This window comes from Euwallacea similis, chromosome 2 (genome assembly GCF_039881205.1).
Source record: "Euwallacea similis isolate ESF13 chromosome 2, ESF131.1, whole genome shotgun sequence".
Classification (NCBI taxonomy): Eukaryota; Metazoa; Arthropoda; class Insecta; order Coleoptera; family Curculionidae; genus Euwallacea; species Euwallacea similis.
This window is the reverse complement of record NC_089610.1, coordinates 5,351,759-5,373,150: the sequence shown is the minus strand read 5'-3', so window position 1 is coordinate 5,373,150 and position 21,392 is coordinate 5,351,759. Positions and strand designations below refer to the sequence as shown.

General features: G+C 34.9%; 2 protein-coding genes across 2 annotated transcripts in view; one reads left to right on the top strand and one right to left on the bottom strand.

The window, feature by feature from the left end:
- Nucleotides 1-333: 333 nt before the first annotated feature.
- Nucleotides 334-3,319, bottom strand: LOC136419209 (uncharacterized). The gene is made up of 4 exons (XM_066405411.1): nucleotides 3,147-3,319; nucleotides 2,623-2,832; nucleotides 2,058-2,225; nucleotides 334-1,847 (listed from the first exon to the last, which is right to left on the bottom strand). The coding sequence occupies exons 1-4, from the start codon at nucleotides 3,183-3,185 to the stop codon at nucleotides 423-425; spliced, it is 1,842 nt and encodes a 613-aa protein (XP_066261508.1). The 5' UTR covers nucleotides 3,186-3,319; the 3' UTR covers nucleotides 334-422.
- Nucleotides 3,320-4,016: 697 nt separating this feature from the next.
- Nucleotides 4,017-21,392, top strand: part of LOC136416794 (uncharacterized) — a 111,441-nt gene continuing 94,065 nt past the window's right edge. The window contains exons 1-7 of the mRNA XM_066402153.1: nucleotides 4,017-4,308; nucleotides 15,811-16,033; nucleotides 16,197-16,336; nucleotides 16,965-17,121; nucleotides 17,225-17,401; nucleotides 18,187-18,323; nucleotides 19,369-19,428. Of these exons, the coding sequence (XP_066258250.1) occupies nucleotides 4,066-4,308; nucleotides 15,811-16,033; nucleotides 16,197-16,336; nucleotides 16,965-17,121; nucleotides 17,225-17,401; nucleotides 18,187-18,323; nucleotides 19,369-19,428 (1,137 nt within the window). The 5' untranslated portion in view covers nucleotides 4,017-4,065. The remainder of the gene's footprint in view (nucleotides 4,309-15,810; nucleotides 16,034-16,196; nucleotides 16,337-16,964; nucleotides 17,122-17,224; nucleotides 17,402-18,186; nucleotides 18,324-19,368; nucleotides 19,429-21,392) is intronic.

The following is a 21,392-nucleotide window of genomic DNA, read 5'->3' as shown; positions in this document are numbered from 1 at the left end:
TGCTAATATTAAAATATTCACAGGGATTGCGATTTTCCGCAGTCGATCTTGGTATAAGGAAACAATATTTCCGATGGGCTTATAAAAGGTCTGCGTATTTTAATATTAGTTCATTTTGGCTTAAGCCAGGTCTCCGCGATAATTGGAGATCAGACGTGGTATCTAACCCCAAGCACACATGGATAATACTATTTGTCACGAAATCTATGTTAAGAAACGCACTTCTTGCTTGTTGGTTCTTGTTGTTAAGAAAATCTTGAACTTGTATGGGCAATCGGGATTCAAACGCACTTTTCTCTTTGAAAGACAAATTTGATTTGATAAAAAAAACTATTGAGCTATTCTTGTTTCAATCATAATCCTCAATTACTAATACACTCTTCAACAAAAACCTATAAAACAATACATTCCAACACAATTCACTACGTGGTATGAAATTGAAACAAATCTAACACGGGCAAGTCGAGGTTCAACGAATTATTACTGTGCCCCTCCAAGTCTGATTCGGTAATTCTACGAAACCGCTCATTCACAAAATGATCCACGTTCATCACCTCATCTGAACTGCTGGAAGTGTCCAGAATACTCGTAGGCCCCGATGCTACTGGTACCGGCAGCATGAGCTCATCCACTGAATGCCGTAAATTACCAATCGGGGACAAAACTGAGTTTTCAATCAGCAAATCGGGATTAACTTGTTCGCCTTTGCTTTCCTGGGCAGGGCTCGTATCTTCTACGAATGGTTTAATGCTTGATTGAAGGTACTTAGGCTTTGGAGGACACAACATTATATTGGCATGGATTTTTATTTTTGAAGCTTTCTCTTTTGATTTGACCTGATCTTCCGAGGAATTATTCGACTGGTAAGCAATTGCAAAAGACTCGGCGATGTCACTTGAGAAGTAGGCTCTCTTCATGTCAACATCTGATTTGTATTCTAAAGACTGAGGCTGAGAATTGCTCTTTTTGTGGTTCAAAGCATGTTCGAATTGAGGCTGATCGTCTATGGCAGATGTCATATCGCAATCGTAAGTAGACAAAGTCTCAGTACTGGACACGAGAAACTCTTCTCCAGTGAAATGTTGAGAGCTCGCGCAATCTCTGGTGTCACCTTCTTCCTGTCTGCTTTGCTCTATTCTAATATCATCGATTTTCTTAGCAATCGCATTGTTAGCTTCTGAGGATATTAACATAGAATTTAAAACTAATTCATCAATTAAATTCAGTTTGGCGCAATTGCAATTGCTCCCAGACCTGGAGGATATATCTTTCATAGTAGACTTTATGGAATTCACAAAGTCAGTATTGCCCATCAGCTTCAATAAAGAGACATCTTTGTACAAATTAGTGTCATCAAAGTAGTACGTTCCGGGATTTAACCCAATAGCATTTCCAAGAACCTTGTCCACATCAACCTCGTTAACTGCGCTTCCGAGCTTCTTGAAGAGAGCGTTGGTCAGCAGTAGCAAATTGTGCAAAAGATTGGAGAGTTCTTGACAAAATTTGGCACCCCTTTCGGATAAAGCGCATTTCTGGGTGATCGATACTAAGTGGTTCCAAACTTCGAAATGATTTTCTTTGTTTTGATCAATAGGTCCATGAGATGGATTTTTCCTTAGGTGTTCCAACATCTTGTTACGCCCTAAATAGGCCTTTTTGCATTTGGGACATCGATATTGCGCAGCTATTCGACGTTTCTTTTGCAGAAAATCAGGTTGCTCTTCTGATTTCATATTGCGGATTACGGGATCTCTATAGTGATGTGATTTATCTGTGTTTGACCCAGTTTTATTGTCGAAGTCGTTTAAGCTAGAGGGAGGCCTGTCTTCAATGACAATCTTAAATTCCTGTAAATTAAAATAAAAAGTGGTATTCAGGCAATAAAACCCCAATTAAATTTTATAAAATTGCAGGTCAAGAAAGCTTTGTCTGAAAATTTTTGTTCTACATCGATAACAGGTTAAGTTCAACCTGTCGATGCCGAGTTTGGTGAGGAATAGAACATATTTCAAATTAGGTTCTTGACCACGAATTTCTTTTCGTTGGAGTTCACTTACGTCCTGGATATATTTTGGAACTTTCACTTCTCTGCCTGATCTTGTTTTAGAGACAACCTTCACCTTCCCTTTGTCTGACTGAACCGATGACTCACTAAGCACTGGTTCATAAGTTTTAAGTTTTTTAGGTCTTCCAAGAGGTTTTTTTGATTTTTGTAAAGGCGGATGCTAATAACAACACTTCATGGTTAATTTCCATGTTGCATATATGATATATTGTAGAGTATTATCTATTAATGCAACCAGTTAGAAAATGCTATTTTATACAATTGGTTTTGTGTTGGGAGACCTTGTTTCACTCATCCGACAGATTTCCATTTGTTACATAAATGTATATATTTCTTAACTGATTACAGAAATAGTTATTACTTAACAAGTGCGGAATGCGATACTTTACTGCACATTAATTGCATTTAAGGCTTAAGGTTACACAAAACTTTCATTTTACATGTGGTTGAAGTAACATTACCGCATTCTCATAGGAAAACGGCATTCTAAAGATAAGACTTTATAAATGAAAGACGCATATTTACATATGTGTTTTTCAATGACAATATTCAGTCACCTTTAAATTAAGATCATCAGGATAAATGACCTTATAAACAACATTTATTGAAGATTTATCCTTAGCTTCATAGAAACTTTTTTTTAATTCCTCAGGGCTGCTTTTTATAAGCGTTTGAGTCTCGGGATCGAAAATTTCTATGACATTACAGTCCAAGTGGTTTTGCTCCCCCGAATCAGTTGTAGATTTGTAGAGTTCCATTAAATTCAACTAAAACATAAATTTAGAATACGATGTTTTAAAATTTATTATTGATAAGTTGGATTAAGGGGATTATCATTGGTTCAATGGGCTGCTTCTATACAAATTATACTTGTGGTAAAGTTACTAGAGCGTTATTAATTTGATCGTTGACTAGAATGTTGGCAAGGAGATGTAGGCTAGGATTTTCTAGCTTAGTATCACTAGTTCATGGTCATGAATCTTTCCACAAATGTAATTTGTTTGCAAATGTTGTTATAGACAAAAATTACAGTTACAATTATGAATTAATAATACAAAGCTAGAAAATCTGTGTTATGTACCTTTTCATATACCTTTGGCTTTTGTGCCTTCTTTGACATCTTGATACTTTATATAGGGCTCCAACAAATAGTGATGAGACACTTCAAATTTAATCTGAGATTAAAATTAAGCGACTGAAAACCATAAATTTCTGCTAACACAGATTGCCCAAACGCACTTAATTCAACGAAAACTATACAAACTTTATCAAACGTTCAAATTTTAATTATTTTGGAATATTTTCATATACTAAAAAATCAACATAACACATAACCTCTATTTTCTATGAATTAGACATTTTCAATTGTTTTACACTGACACTAAATTGTTCTAACCATTCTCTTAGCTACTCATTGTCAATAAGAACACCCCGAACAATTATGATGGAACCATGACCGGGAAAATTAAAAAAGATACAGTTTAATGTTTATTGTTTAGACAGAAATAGCCGCAATAGCTACAAAACATACAGCTTAGTGTACTAAAAAGCTTAATTGGCAATAGCGCCATTTTGAATTTGGAATGTTAAAACCTTCTTCAAAATATGTTGTTATCGTTTTACCACTTTTACAAGGTTTATCTTTGTTTCACTTCAAATTAAAATAAAAATCATACGTCTTCATATCTCATTAACGTACAATAATTTTTTTTTAAACGTGTAAATACTTCATTCTATACATTTTGGCGAATTGAAATAATTAACTTACACTAGATTTCCTTATCGCCGATCTAGCAAACGTTAATTTGCCTCGAAACCAAAATGCTTCGACTCTTAAACTGATAAGCAGTTCTTCAACTTATAATGGTTTATTTATAATCAAACTATCTTGAATAGTGTTTGTAGAAAGGCTATATTCATATTTTTGTTTTAGTTTAGTCCGGTCCGCGACGGGATGTGAGATTAACTCGCTTTCGATTTTCGATACATAAAATTTAAAAATGGCTATGATTAAGTGCTTTAATATGAATTTCATCGGATTAATGAAATCTCTAGTAAAAATTCAACGTTCACGACTTTATTCCGTCAACAGCAGTATATTGAAAATTAGTGATGAGATAGGGGCTGCTTTAAATGAACTTAAGCCTGTCCTGGCTTTAGAATCTACTATTATTACCCATGGAATGCCATATCCGAGAAACATAGAATGTGCTTTGAAAGTGGAGGATACGGTACGGTCCCAAGTAAGTGATATACCTTTATGTCCAGCTTGTGGTTTCCATTTAAAAAAAGGAAATTAGATTTACAGGGTGCATCAGATTTTATGTGCATCGCATTATGGCTACAGCAATACGATACAATGTTAAGAGAAAACAATATTTCACCGAGGAAAATTAAGCAACATCAAATAAGCAATATGCAACATGCGCAGGAAACATTTTCTGTACATTTTGTGAACTTAAAAAGGGGCAAACTTTCAGGCTGCATAGTAAAATTAAGTAAACTGTTCAAGTTAAGGTACTAAAAACCCGTAATCATTAAAGATCTAAAACAGTTATAGAAAAAAAGCTCGTTAGGTGCCAACAAAATTAATTGCATTAAGTGTGGCATACACAAATATGGAAATTAAAATTAGGCACGTACCTGTTTATCATCTCAATTATGGCAAACAAGTTTCTACAATTGTACTGATCACTCAGGTTGTACAAGGGTAACCATCATTTACTTACCACACCAAGAGACTCAAAGACTTTCGAGGAAGTTGAAACAACTACTAGTTTCCAATGGTACGAAACAGAAGAAATGGACGACGAAACAGTATTAAAATTTTTCTCAATTTACTAAAAATGAAACGATCAATGTAAGCTATTTTTTAAGGCAATTACCTGACGCCCGCCCCATTCAATATAATTGTTTGTAAACAGGGTAAATCAAATATATAATTAATTATAGTCTTATTTTGATAAGTCACTTTCCTTATCTTATATCTTATGATTATTATTCATTAGACTCCGATTTTCAATTGGAATCGGACAATACATGATGAGAACAATAAAATAACAACGTAAGACATAAAATTGCCTACTCTATACTCATTAAAGTGACCTGATCTTACTTGAGGTATTCATACTCAGGCATTCGGAGGACAAATAGGACAAGTAGGACAAATAGGACGGGAGGAGTAAAACAAAATCATTAACACCTTTGACACGTCTCAGTCCCTTAAAAACGTAACAGCTTCGAGGGTTGACTAATATATGCGATCTAATAAATTTAGCTCTGCTACGAACAATAGCAATAAGCATTAAATCCTGATCTGCAGAGAAATGTCAATAAACTACATTGTCTACAATTCGTAATAATTATTAATAATCCGTTTCTGACTAACGTACTCGATGCGTTAAAAATTTGTGGAAACAGCTAGAAAGGCGATACAAATCATCAGCCACACATAAAGATGTTTTCAAGTACCCGCTAGAACAGCAGAAATTAACTTTGCACAAAATTAACACTTGAAACAAAAATATTAGAAATTAATTACTCAAGAAATTGAAAAAAAAATTCAATACAACGAGGGTATCGAATTAATTCCGACAAACCAAAGGCATACTCAGTTTAGAACTGAAACATAAAAGAAATTATATTAATTCCTGGAAATTAAAGAAAAAGGTCTTCGAAAGAACTAAAATTTCGAATTAGTTCCCTTTTGAAGCAGAGGCGTATACAGTTTAGACTCGAAACCTAAAAGAAATTATATTAATTAATGAAAATCTAAGAAAAAGGTCTTCGAAACAGCTAAAGTTTCGAATTAATTCCCCTTTGAACCAGAGGCGCACACCGTTGAGACCTGAAACATAAAAGAAATTATATTAATTAATGAAAATCTAAGAAAAAGGTCTTCGAAACAGCTAAAGTTTCGAATTAATTCCCCTTTGAACCAGAGGCGCACACCGTTGAGACCTGAAACATAAAAGAAATTGTATTAATTAATGAAAATCTAAGAAAAAGGTCTTCGAAACAGCTAAAGTTTCGAATTAATTCCCCTTTGAATCAGAGGCGCACATCGTTGAGACCTGAAACATAAAGGAAATTATATTAATTAATGAAAATCTAAGAAAAAGGTCTTCGAAACAGCTAAAGTTTCGAATTAATTCCCCTTTGAATCAGAGGCGCACATCGTTGAGACCTGAAACATAAAGGAAATTATATTAATTAATGAAAATCTAAGAAAAAGGTCTTCGAAACAGCTAAAGTTTCGAATTAATTCCCCTTTGAACCAGAGGCGCACACCGTTGAGACCTGAAACATAAAAGAAATTGTATTAATTAATGAAAATCTAAGAAAAAGGTCTTCGAAACAGCTAAAGTTTCGAATTAATTCCCCTTTGAATCAGAGGCGCACACCGTTGAGACCTGAAACATAAAAGAAATTGTATTAATTAATGAAAATCTAAGAAAAAGGTCTTCGAAACAGCTAAAGTTTCGAATTAATTCCCCTTTGAACCAGAGGCGCACACCGTTGAGACCTGAAACATAAAAGAAATTGTATTAATTAATGAAAATCTAAGAAAAAGGTCTTCGAAACAGCTAAAGTTTCGAATTAATTCCCCTTTGAATCAGAGGCGCACACCGTTGAGACCTGAAACATAAAAGAAATTGTATTAATTAATGAAAATCTAAGAAAAAGGTCTTCGAAACAGCTAAAGTTTCGAATTAATTCCCCTTTGAATCAGAGGCGCACATCGTTGAGACCTGAAACATAAAGGAAATTATATTAATTAATGAAAATCTAAGAAAAAGGTCTTCGAAACAGCTAAAGTTTCGAATTAATTCCCCTTTGAACCAGAGGCGCACACCGTTGAGACCTGAAACATAAAAGAAATTATATGAATTAATGAAAATCTAAGAAAAAGGTCTTCGAAACAGCTAAAGTTTCGAATTAATTCCCCTTTGAACCAGAGGCGCACACCGTTGAGACCTGAAACATAAAAGAAATTGTATTAATTAATGAAAATCTAAGAAAAAGGTCTTCGAAACAGCTAAAGTTTCGAATTAATTCCCCTTTGAACCAGAGGCGCACACCGTTGAGACCTGAAACATAAAAGAAATTATATGAATTAATGAAAATCTAAGAAAAAGGTCTTCGAAACAGCTAAAGTTTCGAATTAATTCCCCTTTGAACCAGAGGCGCACACCGTTGAGACCTGAAACATAAAAGAAATTATATTAATTAATGAAAATCTAAGAAAAAGGTCTTCGAAACAGCTAAAGTTTCGAATTAATTCCCCTTTGAACCAGAGGCGCACACCGTTGAGACCTGAAACATAAAAGAAATTGTATTAATTAATGAAAATCTAGGAAAAAGGTCTTCGAAACAGCTAAAGTTTCGAATTAATTCCCCTTTGAACCAGAGGCGCACACCGTTGAGACCTGAAACATAAAGGAAATTATATTAATTAATGAAAATCTAAGAAAAAGGTCTTCGAAACAGCTAAAGTTTCGAATTAATTCCCCTTTGAACCAGAGGCGCACACCGTTGAGACCTGAAACATAAAAGAAATTATATTAATTAATGAAAATCTAAGAAAAAGGTCTTCGAAACAGCTAAAGTTTCGAATTAATTCCCCTTTGAACCAGAGGCGCACACCGTTGAGACCTGAAACATAAAAGAAATTATATTAATTAATGAAAATCTAAGAAAAAGGTCTTCGAAACAGCTAAAGTTTCGAATTAATTCCCCTTTGAACCAGAGGCGCACACCGTTGAGACCTGAAACATAAAAGAAATTGTATTAATTAATGAAAATCTAAGAAAAAGGTCTTCGAAACAGCTAAAGTTTCGAATTAATTCCCCTTTGAACCAGAGGCGCACATCGTTGAGACCTGAAACATAAAAGAAATTATATGAATTAATGAAAATCTAAGAAAAAGGTCTTCGAAACAGCTAAAGTTTCGAATTAATTCCCCTTTGAACCAGAGGCGCACACCGTTGAGACCTGAAACATAAAAGAAATTGTATTAATTAATGAAAATCTAAGAAAAAGGTCTTCGAAACAGCTAAAGTTTCGAATTAATTCCCCTTTGAACCAGAGGCGCACACCGTTGAGACCTGAAACATAAAAGAAATTATATGAATTAATGAAAATCTAAGAAAAAGGTCTTCGAAACAGCTAAAGTTTCGAATTAATTCCCCTTTGAACCAGAGGCGCACACCGTTGAGACCTGAAACATAAAAGAAATTGTATTAATTAATGAAAATCTAAGAAAAAGGTCTTCGAAACAGCTAAAGTTTCGAATTAATTCCCCTTTGAATCAGAGGCGCACATCGTTGAGACCTGAAACATAAAGGAAATTATATTAATTAATGAAAATCTAAGAAAAAGGTCTTCGAAACAGCTAAAGTTTCGAATTAATTCCCCTTTGAACCAGAGGCGCACACCGTTGAGACCTGAAACATAAAAGAAATTATATGAATTAATGAAAATCTAAGAAAAAGGTCTTCGAAACAGCTAAAGTTTCGAATTAATTCCCCTTTGAACCAGAGGCGCACACCGTTGAGACCTGAAACATAAAAGAAATTGTATTAATTAATGAAAATCTAAGAAAAAGGTCTTCGAAACAGCTAAAGTTTCGAATTAATTCCCCTTTGAATCAGAGGCGCACATCGTTGAGACCTGAAACATAAAGGAAATTATATTAATTAATGAAAATCTAAGAAAAAGGTCTTCGAAACAGCTAAAGTTTCGAATTAATTCCCCTTTGAACCAGAGGCGCACACCGTTGAGACCTGAAACATAAAAGAAATTATATGAATTAATGAAAATCTAAGAAAAAGGTCTTCGAAACAGCTAAAGTTTCGAATTAATTCCCCTTTGAACCAGAGGCGCACACCGTTGAGACCTGAAACATAAAAGAAATTATATTAATTAATGAAAATCTAAGAAAAAGGTCTTCGAAACAGCTAAAGTTTCGAATTAATTCCCCTTTGAACCAGAGGCGCACACCGTTGAGACCTGAAACATAAAAGAAATTGTATTAATTAATGAAAATCTAGGAAAAAGGTCTTCGAAACAGCTAAAGTTTCGAATTAATTCCCCTTTGAACCAGAGGCGCACACCGTTGAGACCTGAAACATAAAGGAAATTATATTAATTAATGAAAATCTAAGAAAAAGGTCTTCGAAACAGCTAAAGTTTCGAATTAATTCCCCTTTGAACCAGAGGCGCACACCGTTGAGACCTGAAACATAAAAGAAATTATATGAATTAATGAAAATCTAAGAAAAAGGTCTTCGAAACAGCTAAAGTTTCGAATTAATTCCCCTTTGAACCAGAGGCGCACACCGTTGAGACCTGAAACATAAAAGAAATTATATTAATTAATGAAAATCTAAGAAAAAGGTCTTCGAAACAGCTAAAGTTTCGAATTAATTCCCCTTTGAACCAGAGGCGCACACCGTTGAGACCTGAAACATAAAAGAAATTGTATTAATTAATGAAAATCTAGGAAAAAGGTCTTCGAAACAGCTAAAGTTTCGAATTAATTCCCCTTTGAACCAGAGGCGCACACCGTTGAGACCTGAAACATAAAAGAAATTGTATTAATTAATGAAAATCTAAGAAAAAGGTCTTCGAAACAGCTAAAGTTTCGAATTAATTCCCCTTTGAATCAGAGGCGCACACCGTTGAGACCTGAAACATAAAAGAAATTGTATTAATTAATGAAAATCTAAGAAAAAGGTCTTCGAAACAGCTAAAGTTTCGAATTAATTCCCCTTTGAACCAGAGGCGCACACCGTTGAGACCTGAAACATAAAAGAAATTGTATTAATTAATGAAAATCTAAGAAAAAGGTCTTCGAAACAGCTAAAGTTTCGAATTAATTCCCCTTTGAATCAGAGGCGCACACCGTTGAGACCTGAAACATAAAAGAAATTGTATTAATTAATGAAAATCTAAGAAAAAGGTCTTCGAAACAGCTAAAGTTTCGAATTAATTCCCCTTTGAATCAGAGGCGCACATCGTTGAGACCTGAAACATAAAGGAAATTATATTAATTAATGAAAATCTAAGAAAAAGGTCTTCGAAACAGCTAAAGTTTCGAATTAATTCCCCTTTGAACCAGAGGCGCACACCGTTGAGACCTGAAACATAAAAGAAATTGTATTAATTAATGAAAATCTAAGAAAAAGGTCTTCGAAACAGCTAAAGTTTCGAATTAATTCCCCTTTGAACCAGAGGCGCACACCGTTGAGACCTGAAACATAAAAGAAATTATATTAATTAATGAAAATCTAAGAAAAAGGTCTTCGAAACAGCTAAAGTTTCGAATTAATTCCCCTTTGAACCAGAGGCGCACACCGTTGAGACCTGAAACATAAAAGAAATTGTATTAATTAATGAAAATCTAAGAAAAAGGCCTTCGAAACAGCTAAAGTTTCGAATTAATTCCCCTTTGAATCAGAGGCGCACATCGTTGAGACCTGAAACATAAAGGAAATTATATTAATTAATGAAAATCTAAGAAAAAGGTCTTCGAAACAGCTAAAGTTTCGAATTAATTCCCCTTTGAACCAGAGGCGCACACCGTTGAGACCTGAAACATAAAGGAAATTATATTAATTAATGAAAATCTAAGAAAAAGGTCTTCGAAACAGCTAAAGTTTCGAATTAATTCCCCTTTGAACCAGAGGCGCACACCATTGAGACCTGAAACATAAAAGAAATTATATGAATTAATGAAAATCTAAGAAAAAGGTCTTCGAAACAGCTAAAGTTTCGAATTAATTCCCCTTTGAACCAGAGGCGCACACCGTTGAGACCTGAAACATAAAAGAAATTATATTAATTAATGAAAATCTAAGAAAAAGGTCTTCGAAACAGCTAAAGTTTCGAATTAATTCCCCTTTGAACCAGAGGCGCACACCGTTGAGACCTGAAACATAAAAGAAATTATATGAATTAATGAAAATCTAAGAAAAAGGTCTTCGAAACAGCTAAAGTTTCGAATTAATTCCCCTTTGAACCAGAGGCGCACACCGTTGAGACCTGAAACATAAAAGAAATTATATGAATTAATGAAAATCTAAGAAAAAGGTCTTCGAAACAGCTAAAGTTTCGAATTAATTCCCCTTTGAACCAGAGGCGCACACCGTTGAGACCTGAAACATAAAAGAAATTGTATTAATTAATGAAAATCTAAGAAAAAGGTCTTCGAAACAGCTAAAGTTTCGAATTAATTCCCCTTTGAATCAGAGGCGCACATCGTTGAGACCTGAAACATAAAGGAAATTATATTAATTAATGAAAATCTAAGAAAAAGGTCTTCGAAACAGCTAAAGTTTCGAATTAATTCCCCTTTGAACCAGAGGCGCACACCGTTGAGACCTGAAACATAAAGGAAATTATATTAATTAATGAAAATCTAAGAAAAAGGTCTTCGAAACAGCTAAAGTTTCGAATTAATTCCCCTTTGAATCAGAGGCGCACATCGTTGAGACCTGAAACATAAAGGAAATTATATTAATTAATGAAAATCTAAGAAAAAGGTCTTCGAAACAGCTAAAGTTTCGAATTAATTCCCCTTTGAATCAGAGGCGCACACCGTTGAGACCTGAAACATAAAAGAAATTATATTAATTCCTGAAAATCTAAGAAAAAGGTCTTCGAAACAGCTAAAGTTTCGAATTAATTCCCCTTTGAACCAGAGGCGCACACCGTTGAGACCTGAAACATAAAAGAAATTATATTAATTCCTGAAAATCTAAGAAAAAGGTCTTCGAAACAGCTAAAGTTTCGAATTAATTCCCCTTTGAACCAGAGGCGCACACCGTTGAGACCTGAAACATAAAAGAAATTATATGAATTAATGAAAATCTAAGAAAAAGGTCTTCGAAACAGCTAAAGTTTCGAATTAATTCCCCTTTGAACCAGAGGCGCACACCGTTGAGACCTGAAACATAAAGGAAATTATATTAATTAATGAAAATCTAAGAAAAAGGTCTTCGAAACAGCTAAAGTTTCGAATTAATTCCCCTTTGAACCAGAGGCGCACACCGTTGAGACCTGAAACATAAAGGAAATTATATTAATTCCTGAAAATCTAAGAAAAAGGTCTTCGAAACAGCTAAAGTTTCGAATTAATTCCCCTTTGAACCAGAGGCGCACACCGTTGAGACCTGAAACATAAAGGAAATTATATTAATTCCTGAAAATCTAAGAAAAAGGTCTTCGAAACAGCTAAAGTTTCGAATTAATTCCCCTTTGAACCAGAGGCGCACACCGTTGAGACCTGAAACATAAAGGAAATTATATTAATTAATGAAAATCTAAGAAAAAGGTCTTCGAAACAGCTAAAGTTTCGAATTAATTCCCCTTTGAACCAGAGGCGCACACCGTTGAGACCTGAAACATAAAAGAAATTGTATTAATTAATGAAAATCTAAGAAAAAGGTCTTCGAAACAGCTAAAGTTTCGAATTAATTCCCCTTTGAATCAGAGGCGCACATCGTTGAGACCTGAAACATAAAGGAAATTATATTAATTAATGAAAATCTAAGAAAAAGGTCTTCGAAACAGCTAAAGTTTCGAATTAATTCCCCTTTGAACCAGAGGCGCACACCGTTGAGACCTGAAACATAAAAGAAATTATATGAATTAATGAAAATCTAAGAAAAAGGTCTTCGAAACAGCTAAAGTTTCGAATTAATTCCCCTTTGAACCAGAGGCGCACACCGTTGAGACCTGAAACATAAAGGAAATTATATTAATTAATGAAAATCTAAGAAAAAGGTCTTCGAAACAGCTAAAGTTTCGAATTAATTCCCCTTTGAACCAGAGGCGCACACCGTTGAGACCTGAAACATAAAGGAAATTATATTAATTCCTGAAAATCTAAGAAAAAGGTCTTCGAAACAGCTAAAGTTTCGAATTAATTCCCCTTTGAACCAGAGGCGCACACCGTTGAGACCTGAAACATAAAGGAAATTATATTAATTAATGAAAATCTAAGAAAAAGGTCTTCGAAACAGCTAAAGTTTCGAATTAATTCCCCTTTGAACCAGAGGCGCACACCGTTGAGACCTGAAACATAAAAGAAATTATATTAATTCCTGAAAATCTAAGAAAAAGGTCTTCGAAACAGCTAAAGTTTCGAATTAATTCCCCTTTGAACCAGAGGCGCACACCGTTGAGACCTGAAACATAAAAGAAATTATATTAATTCCTGAAAATCTAAGAAAAAGGTCTTCGAAACAGCTAAAGTTTCGAATTAATTCCCCTTTGAACCAGAGGCGCACACCGTTGAGACCTGAAACATAAAAGAAATTATATGAATTAATGAAAATCTAAGAAAAAGGTCTTCGAAACAGCTAAAGTTTCGAATTAATTCCCCTTTGAACCAGAGGCGCACACCGTTGAGACCTGAAACATAAAGGAAATTATATTAATTAATGAAAATCTAAGAAAAAGGTCTTCGAAACAGCTAAAGTTTCGAATTAATTCCCCTTTGAACCAGAGGCGCACACCGTTGAGACCTGAAACATAAAGGAAATTATATTAATTCCTGAAAATCTAAGAAAAAGGTCTTCGAAACAGCTAAAGTTTCGAATTAATTCCCCTTTGAACCAGAGGCGCACACCGTTGAGACCTGAAACATAAAGGAAATTATATTAATTAATGAAAATCTAAGAAAAAGGTCTTCGAAACAGCTAAAGTTTCGAATTAATTCCCCTTTGAACCAGAGGCGCACACCGTTGAGACCTGAAACATAAAAGAAATTGTATTAATTAATGAAAATCTAAGAAAAAGGTCTTCGAAACAGCTAAAGTTTCGAATTAATTCCCCTTTGAATCAGAGGCGCACATCGTTGAGACCTGAAACATAAAGGAAATTATATTAATTAATGAAAATCTAAGAAAAAGGTCTTCGAAACAGCTAAAGTTTCGAATTAATTCCCCTTTGAACCAGAGGCGCACACCGTTGAGACCTGAAACATAAAAGAAATTATATTAATTAATGAAAATCTAAGAAAAAGGTCTTCGAAGCAGCTAATGTTTCGAATTAAATCTGCTTTGTACTGGAGGCGCACGCCATTGAGATCTGAAATACAAAAAAGAATAAATATTAGTTCCAGAAGAAATAAAAAATCGGAACAGTTAGAATTGCGAAATTATTCTTTGGCTAAGCCCAAAGTTAGTTCTAAAAAAAGTCAAAATTAATAATTAATACCGGCTTTTATCCAGATTTCTAATTACGTCTTTGTGCTTGACCTGCCAAATCTTTCTTGTAAAAAGCATAAAACATTAATGAGAACTTTTAATTTAAATCAGAGACCCAACGTACCCCAATATTTTACTCCTTTCGCCCCATCTTGTGGGAGGGTCCATCCAATGTCGTCTCTCTTCACTTAAAGTTACCCCCTTCCTTGCAAGACCTTAGTCCTTATATCATTATAGCAATTTCCCATGTTAAGCGGCGGCTTAAAGGGGCTGTTTAACATAAGAGCGCACCGGTGGAGGATAAATAGAATATATTTAGCTTTGAGGGATGAATATACCCCCAAGCACCATAATTTCCACTTTCACCACGAACGGAGGGAAAAGTTCATCACGTTACCCACTTTTACTCATATAGACGTAGTTATACTAATGGTGCACCTCACAATTCTTTAAAACAAGAAAAATCCCGATTATTTCAATTAAGTGGAGCTCGCTGTACGAACGTCTTGCTTGTCGCCGCGTTAACATTCGATTGAATCATCTACGAAGTGATATCAGTACAAACATGCAAAAAATTTACAACCTGCCTTTTGTAAATGTACAGCTCATCGGTCGAAAAGCGATACGCGATAGGAAATAATATGCGATGTTTCCAGATTTAGCAAAAAGGGAGAAAAGCTGCGAATTTAAGGGAGCTCGAGGGGTGAGGGATTCACTATGAAAAAAGATCTACAAAATTATGTTTCGTCTTTCAGGCATTTCAAAAAACCCAAAAGTTTAATTATTAATTATAAATGATGAAGTTCTGAAACAGAATGAAATGGCTTTATATAAATCGAGTAAATGAATGAGTCGAAGAGTTACAAGATTTAGATGGAGGAGGAATGAGAGGCAGTTCCTCAAGAGATTATCAAGAATTTTGTGTTGTGTCTAAGTACAAAAACTTCGCCGCTCAAAGTTTGAAAAGTGGCAATTAAATGGTACCGCCCTCCCCTCGGCTTTTTTTGGAAAAATTTTTAAATTTTCGACGTTCTGTTTTTCAGTTTAATGGAATGATATGGGTCTTATATTGATCGTGCATACGTTTCACCCAGAAAGACATTTTTTTCCTTTTCTGGTATCTTTAAAATCGCACGCAAGTTTGTTTTTCCATATGAGCGCAATCTTGAGTTTTTATATTATTCAATTCAGCTTTGCTTTCGTATTAGGATGATATATCACATGTTAGAGTGCTTCCAGTGCCTGCCCAGGCTAAAATTAAACAAAACAACGAAAAAAAAATGGGAGTTCCATTTAAATTAAAAAAATTGAATGCCATGGCAATATTTTGAGCCATCCCGTATGATTAAAATTACACTCCGTCTGAACTTATTCCTTCATTTTACAACTCTTATGTAAGACCGTTCTGTTTCTAAAGCGTTTGGAGATAATTGTGGCACGTAAAATATGAGACAACCTGTATATGTAGACAAAGAAAAAATAATAATTGTTACCAAAAGGAAAATACCAATAAAGATTTCTAAATTTTAGGGAGCAATTCCCGCAACAATTGCCATTATCAACGGATCAGTTAAAGTTGGACTCTCCAGAAATGATCTTGAGTTTCTTGGAGATACTGACAAGAGCAAACCTGTGAAAACCTCTCTACGAGATTTTGCTCATGTATTGAGCAAAAACCTCAACGGTGGTACTACCGTCGCAGGTACCATTGCCGTCTGTAAAAAGGCTGGAATTGACGTCTTTGCTACTGGAGGTAGGTAAAAACCTCTCATTGAGGCCATATCTGTCATATTAAAGCAGCTCTATTTAATAGATTCTTAGGCAAAGATCATCACTTCCTTCAATTTTTCTGCAAAAAGTAAAATTTTAGTTTTACGCCCTTTGGTACTTTGTTTAATTAAATTACGTGTTAATAGGCATTGGTGGTGTCCACAGAGGAGCTCATGAGAGTTTTGATGTCTCAGCTGACCTCACAGAACTCGGCAGGTCCAGAATTGCAGTAGTTTCAAGTGGGGTTAAGTCCATTCTGGATATTCCTAAAACTCTGGAGTATCTTGTGAGTTTGAATATTTGCTTTCCCAATTTTTGTATACATATAATAAAAAAATGAAATTCTCATACTAATCGGTGAAATTCGCGAAAAAATTTAATGAGGTCGAGTATGGAGAATGGGCTGTCTGAGAAAGGAAACGTAAAATTCAAAATAAATATCTTTGTAGTTAATAAAAAAAATTGGACCTTTCTGGCTAGATTCGCATTAGAGCGAAGACACAATTTTCTTGTTCATGACTCCCACGCCGCCCCCAATTCTCAAGAGAGTATAATCCGTTCCCTAATGAGAATCTCGTTTAGTTAGTGCACTTAAACCAATTTTGAAGGCGTCGCCAACCTAATCATTGAGAAATTATGTAGACACACAGCTGTCCCAAAATACCTTCCGGTCTTATAATCTAATTATTCAGTCCTGAACGCTTTCCAGGTTTATTTAGAGATACCAGCATGTGTTAAATTTCCCTTAGGTCTAGCCTGCATAATTAAACGATCCTCTTTGGAATTATAAATGCAAGCTCGATTCTAGGAAAAGAGACATTTGGTATTAATAGTGTTGCGTTGTTCTATTTCGAGTACGTCTTCGAAATATCAAGGGGGTAAACGGCAAATTTACAAGGAAAACATCATTTTAGGAAACTCAAGGAGTGCATGTGTGTACTATTGGCTCAAATGCAAAATTCCCAGCCTTTTATTGTCAATCTAGCGGATGTGATTCACCCTACAACGTCCCTACCACTTTGGATGCTGCTAAGTCAATCCAGGCTCACATGGAAATGGGTTTAGAATCAGGTAATAATTAATCTTTTAATTCCATACGCGGTTAGTGCAAATTTATCTTACTGACACTCCCATTAGAGAGATTTTGCTCTCCATTATTGTTTAATGCTTCCAGGATTGCTTTTTGCGGTGCCCGTACCGGAACCATTCGCCCTTAATCCTGAATCAATAGACAAATTAATAGAGGAGGCATTAGCGAAAGCCGATAAGGCAGCTATAAAGGGTAAAATGATTACTCCCTTTCTGTTATCCCAAATTGCCGAGATGACATCTGGAAGTTCCTTGGAAGCTAGTATCCTTTGAGTGTGACGATTTCGTCTTTGCTACGTTAGTTCTAAGGTGGCGAATAGGGTCGAGAGTAAAGAACTTTATAAAATTATTCGTTTGAAAAAACCGAAATAGTTTTATGGACTGGTGTTAAAATACACGTCCGTTGGGACATATAAAAAAATTAGATTTATATTTACCCTTTCAATTTAGGAACTTCAATCCCTTGTATCCCTTCCCATTAATGATACATAATCAGTTAATTGACTTTGACGGGGCAAATATTGGTGAATGTCCAGTCCACTGGCCGGTAAACAGTGAAAGAGCCAAATATGTTTGCTTTGTTTCGAGTCATAATAATTTCACATTGTTTTAATAAGACGTGGACCTGGGGTTGTTTAATTAAAATCGATATGGGTTTGGGGGTTCTAGTTTGCCAATAGATCAAAGTTCTGGTAATTTTAGCAAGAGGATAACATCCATGCACATTAAATAAGGACAACAAAAACATGGACAGGGCATTGGTCAGTTTCGTGGTCTGCATGGAAATTATCTTCCAGGTTATGTTACCAGGATGCTGATATAGTGGCATTAAAGCCCTATATCAATATCCTGGTAGCTTAAACTGGTGCTTAAGCTTTGATCTATTGGCCCTACGAGTTACTACATCAAAGTACTAGCAATTTTGTAGGAGACATTAATTCGTTTACAGTTCACGTCATTCCTATGCAGATTATCCTCTTGGCAAACATATCAGAGTTTATGTTATTTATCGTCAAAAAGGACTGCTTTCCTTAACGCTTTTCTCAGACATAGCCCTAATCAAGAATAACGCAAAATTTGCAGCTCAAATAGTATGGCATTTGTCTCAAATGCGGAGCAATACTAAAAGGATTTCCGAACCTCCCAAAGCAAAGAAACAGATGTCTGTTTCACACAACCCTCCAGTAAGCAAAATTTTTTGTCGGTTCTAAGAGCAATATAATTTTGTTGTAATAAGCCTAACACTATACAGAGCGTCAATTTCTGGAGCTCAACCATTGGGATCTGGGTAAAGTTTCATGAAAATATAAAAAATTCTCATAAGTAATAGTAATGGGGGTAAATCTGGTGAATGTACAGGCCAATGTACTCGTATGTCTAATTTCTAGCACATCGTCTTTTTTCTCTTGAAAAATAATTTTATTGGGTTTCATCGAACAATTAAAAGACTCTATTGCAGTACTAGCAGTAGTAATAACTCACACTAAGCTCTTTACCTAACAATTGAACTTATGTGTTTTGGGGTCTCAAATCGCGCCCATCAAAGTTTGAATGCGTCACTTCAGTGTACCAATTATATGCCCATCGACCTTCATCTCATCTATGACAAGCATAATCAATCATCGGTCTAAAGTTGTATTAGAATAGTGAATTTGATTACATGGAGCACCCTTTTACAAATTTGCTCAGCTCTAAAGGCGATAAAAGACCCTATCTCTCGCCATCCGTTATAGGTCGCCTGAAAATGCCTTTGGAGATATTGCCCTCGTATAAAATACAATCTATGGGAAGAACTCCGGAAAGTAATTAACAGAATTGATGTGTGTAATTATTACATCGATTAACTCTTTGGAAGTGTTTTGATGATTGATGAGCCTTTGCAAACAGGGCATCTGAGGAAGCAACTCTAGCTTGAACTATGTTTCAGGGGCTATTCTGTAGCTTATAAGTTCAGTTTCATGATTTCAAAAATATGATTTTGTAGCACGTCTTTTCTTTCTCTTAAGCACAACGTTCTAGAATAGATCTTGGCCTTTTATCACCATTTTGGGGTTGATGGGAAAGAGAGAAAAATTTGACCCTCAGGGCCACACGATCAAGGATGGGTAAACTTACCAATAGTGTTCTTTAATACCATCTAACAATTCGCTTTGAAATGCTAACCATCGCCAGCACATTAACACTTGCTTGATAAAAATCGAATCTATGAACTTCAACTTAATATTTCAGGTCATTATTGGAGGTTCCAACCTGGACTGCATTGCACACCTGGACGGCAGTGACATTAAGGTAGGAATTACTGTTTAATTAAATCCACTTATTTTGTGGAAATAATCTTTTCCTACAAGAGAATATATTAGGTTTATTAGGGGAGAAATTAGGTACCACTTAAAGAAAGTTAATGTTAACGTAAAGATATTCACTTAACGAAAATCATTTCCCAGGTGTGAAATATCAAACACTCCTGCTTCTAGTTGGGCGAATATTATTGCATGCACATAAGGAAGGTTCCTCTACGATATTAAATTTATTAGTCATAAATACAACCAAGGCCATTTTGTAGTATGCCCATTGGTTTATTTATGTAATCAGAGGATGGTAAGCTTCAACGCATTACAAGTTTTGGCTCGTTATTTTTTTCAGAATAACGAAACACTTGGCTTTCTAACAATACTTTTTATTAAATGGGTATATACATTAATTTCTTGTACATACATGAATTAGATTTAAGAATAGGTAACAATAATAGATTACAGAAATTCTATACCACTCGCATCTAAATGGCGGAATTCAAAATTGGGAAGCTTTATTAAGGTCGACATTACCGTTTGGTCTAGATTTTTAAAATTTTTTGTGTCCTTTACAGCGATTTAAACATCTTTTAGTTGTGGGACTTTATTTTTTGGTATTTTAATATTTTTTCGGACCGAAAACACACACAGGGACACAGAGATACAGAGAACGAGATAGAGAGAGAGAGGATTGTTATTAAGCTTCGTATTTACTTAAGGTCTCAGATTGGGAAATATTGTGAAAATATAGGCTTATGATTGATTAAATCTTACCAAGAAAAAAAATTAAATTCGACAAACAATCCCCCCTTCTCAATTGCATATCATTGCATTCTGGTATTCAAATGTTTCTAAGAATGCTTCGATTTTGCAAATTTCGGGTGCCCAAATCCAAAAGATTTTACATTTTAGAAAGGGAATGCCAGGTAGGTTTTCGATAGGGTATAAAAAAGTACTATGTTAAGTCTACGTGAATCTATACAATATAAAAAGACCAAATTCTAGTAATTATAGGCGAGGCACTCTATTCAATTAATAAGCCTAATATGTATGTACGGATGATATGTTTTAGAGAAGTACTTTTCACTTTGGATTGAATACCTTTTTTTGTATTTTAGATGTACTTTCGATAAAAAAATAAGTTTCTTATAGGACCAAATTCCTATGGGTCCCGATATCTTTTATGAATCTGTGATATGAAAGTCTCAGCCCGGAAATTTATATACAGGGTGTCCCGAAAATGAACCGCCATATTTTTACCATATATTCTACTTGGAAAATTAACACTAGTTATCGAAATGCAGGATGTTTGTTTCAGATTTGTAAAATAATTTGTCTCACAGCTCGTTCAGTTCTTGAGATATTAAGTTTAAATTTTGAATATTCACTATGTTTTAGATTTCACTTAATAAAAACCGATATATGGTCTTTCGTCCAATAAGCATATATAACAGACTACTCAAAAAACTGTTATTCCTCAGCGATTGAGGAGAGGAATTTGAATTTTTGAGATATTTTAGATATTCATTTCTCATAGATTTTCGTTTACCCTTTATTTTCGTTGTTCTACCCTTTTTTCCTGGGTTTAGCACACATAACACAAGTTGTTAACAAGGGTGATCGCCCGAGCTCTGAGTTACGGGAAAAATATACAGGTATCACTGGTTCAAGTCGGGACATAGGAATTGTACAAGTGGGAGAAGGATCACGCAAGGTTCAATATGACCCCGAGAAAGATCAACAACGGAGTGGGTGGAGTCAGTCTGGCCGGCGTCTCCATTTCGATGTTTAAATCAGTGTCGAATTCGCAGCCTTTGCCGCGATGGAAAAATATCAGAGCAAAAAGCACCAATATAAATAAATGAAAATAAAAAACGTAAACACGATAACTCTGCACGTTAAAATCGAAATTCCTTACATGCTTTACCTGCACTGGTCAATTTATTTAGTTTCGGATATCAT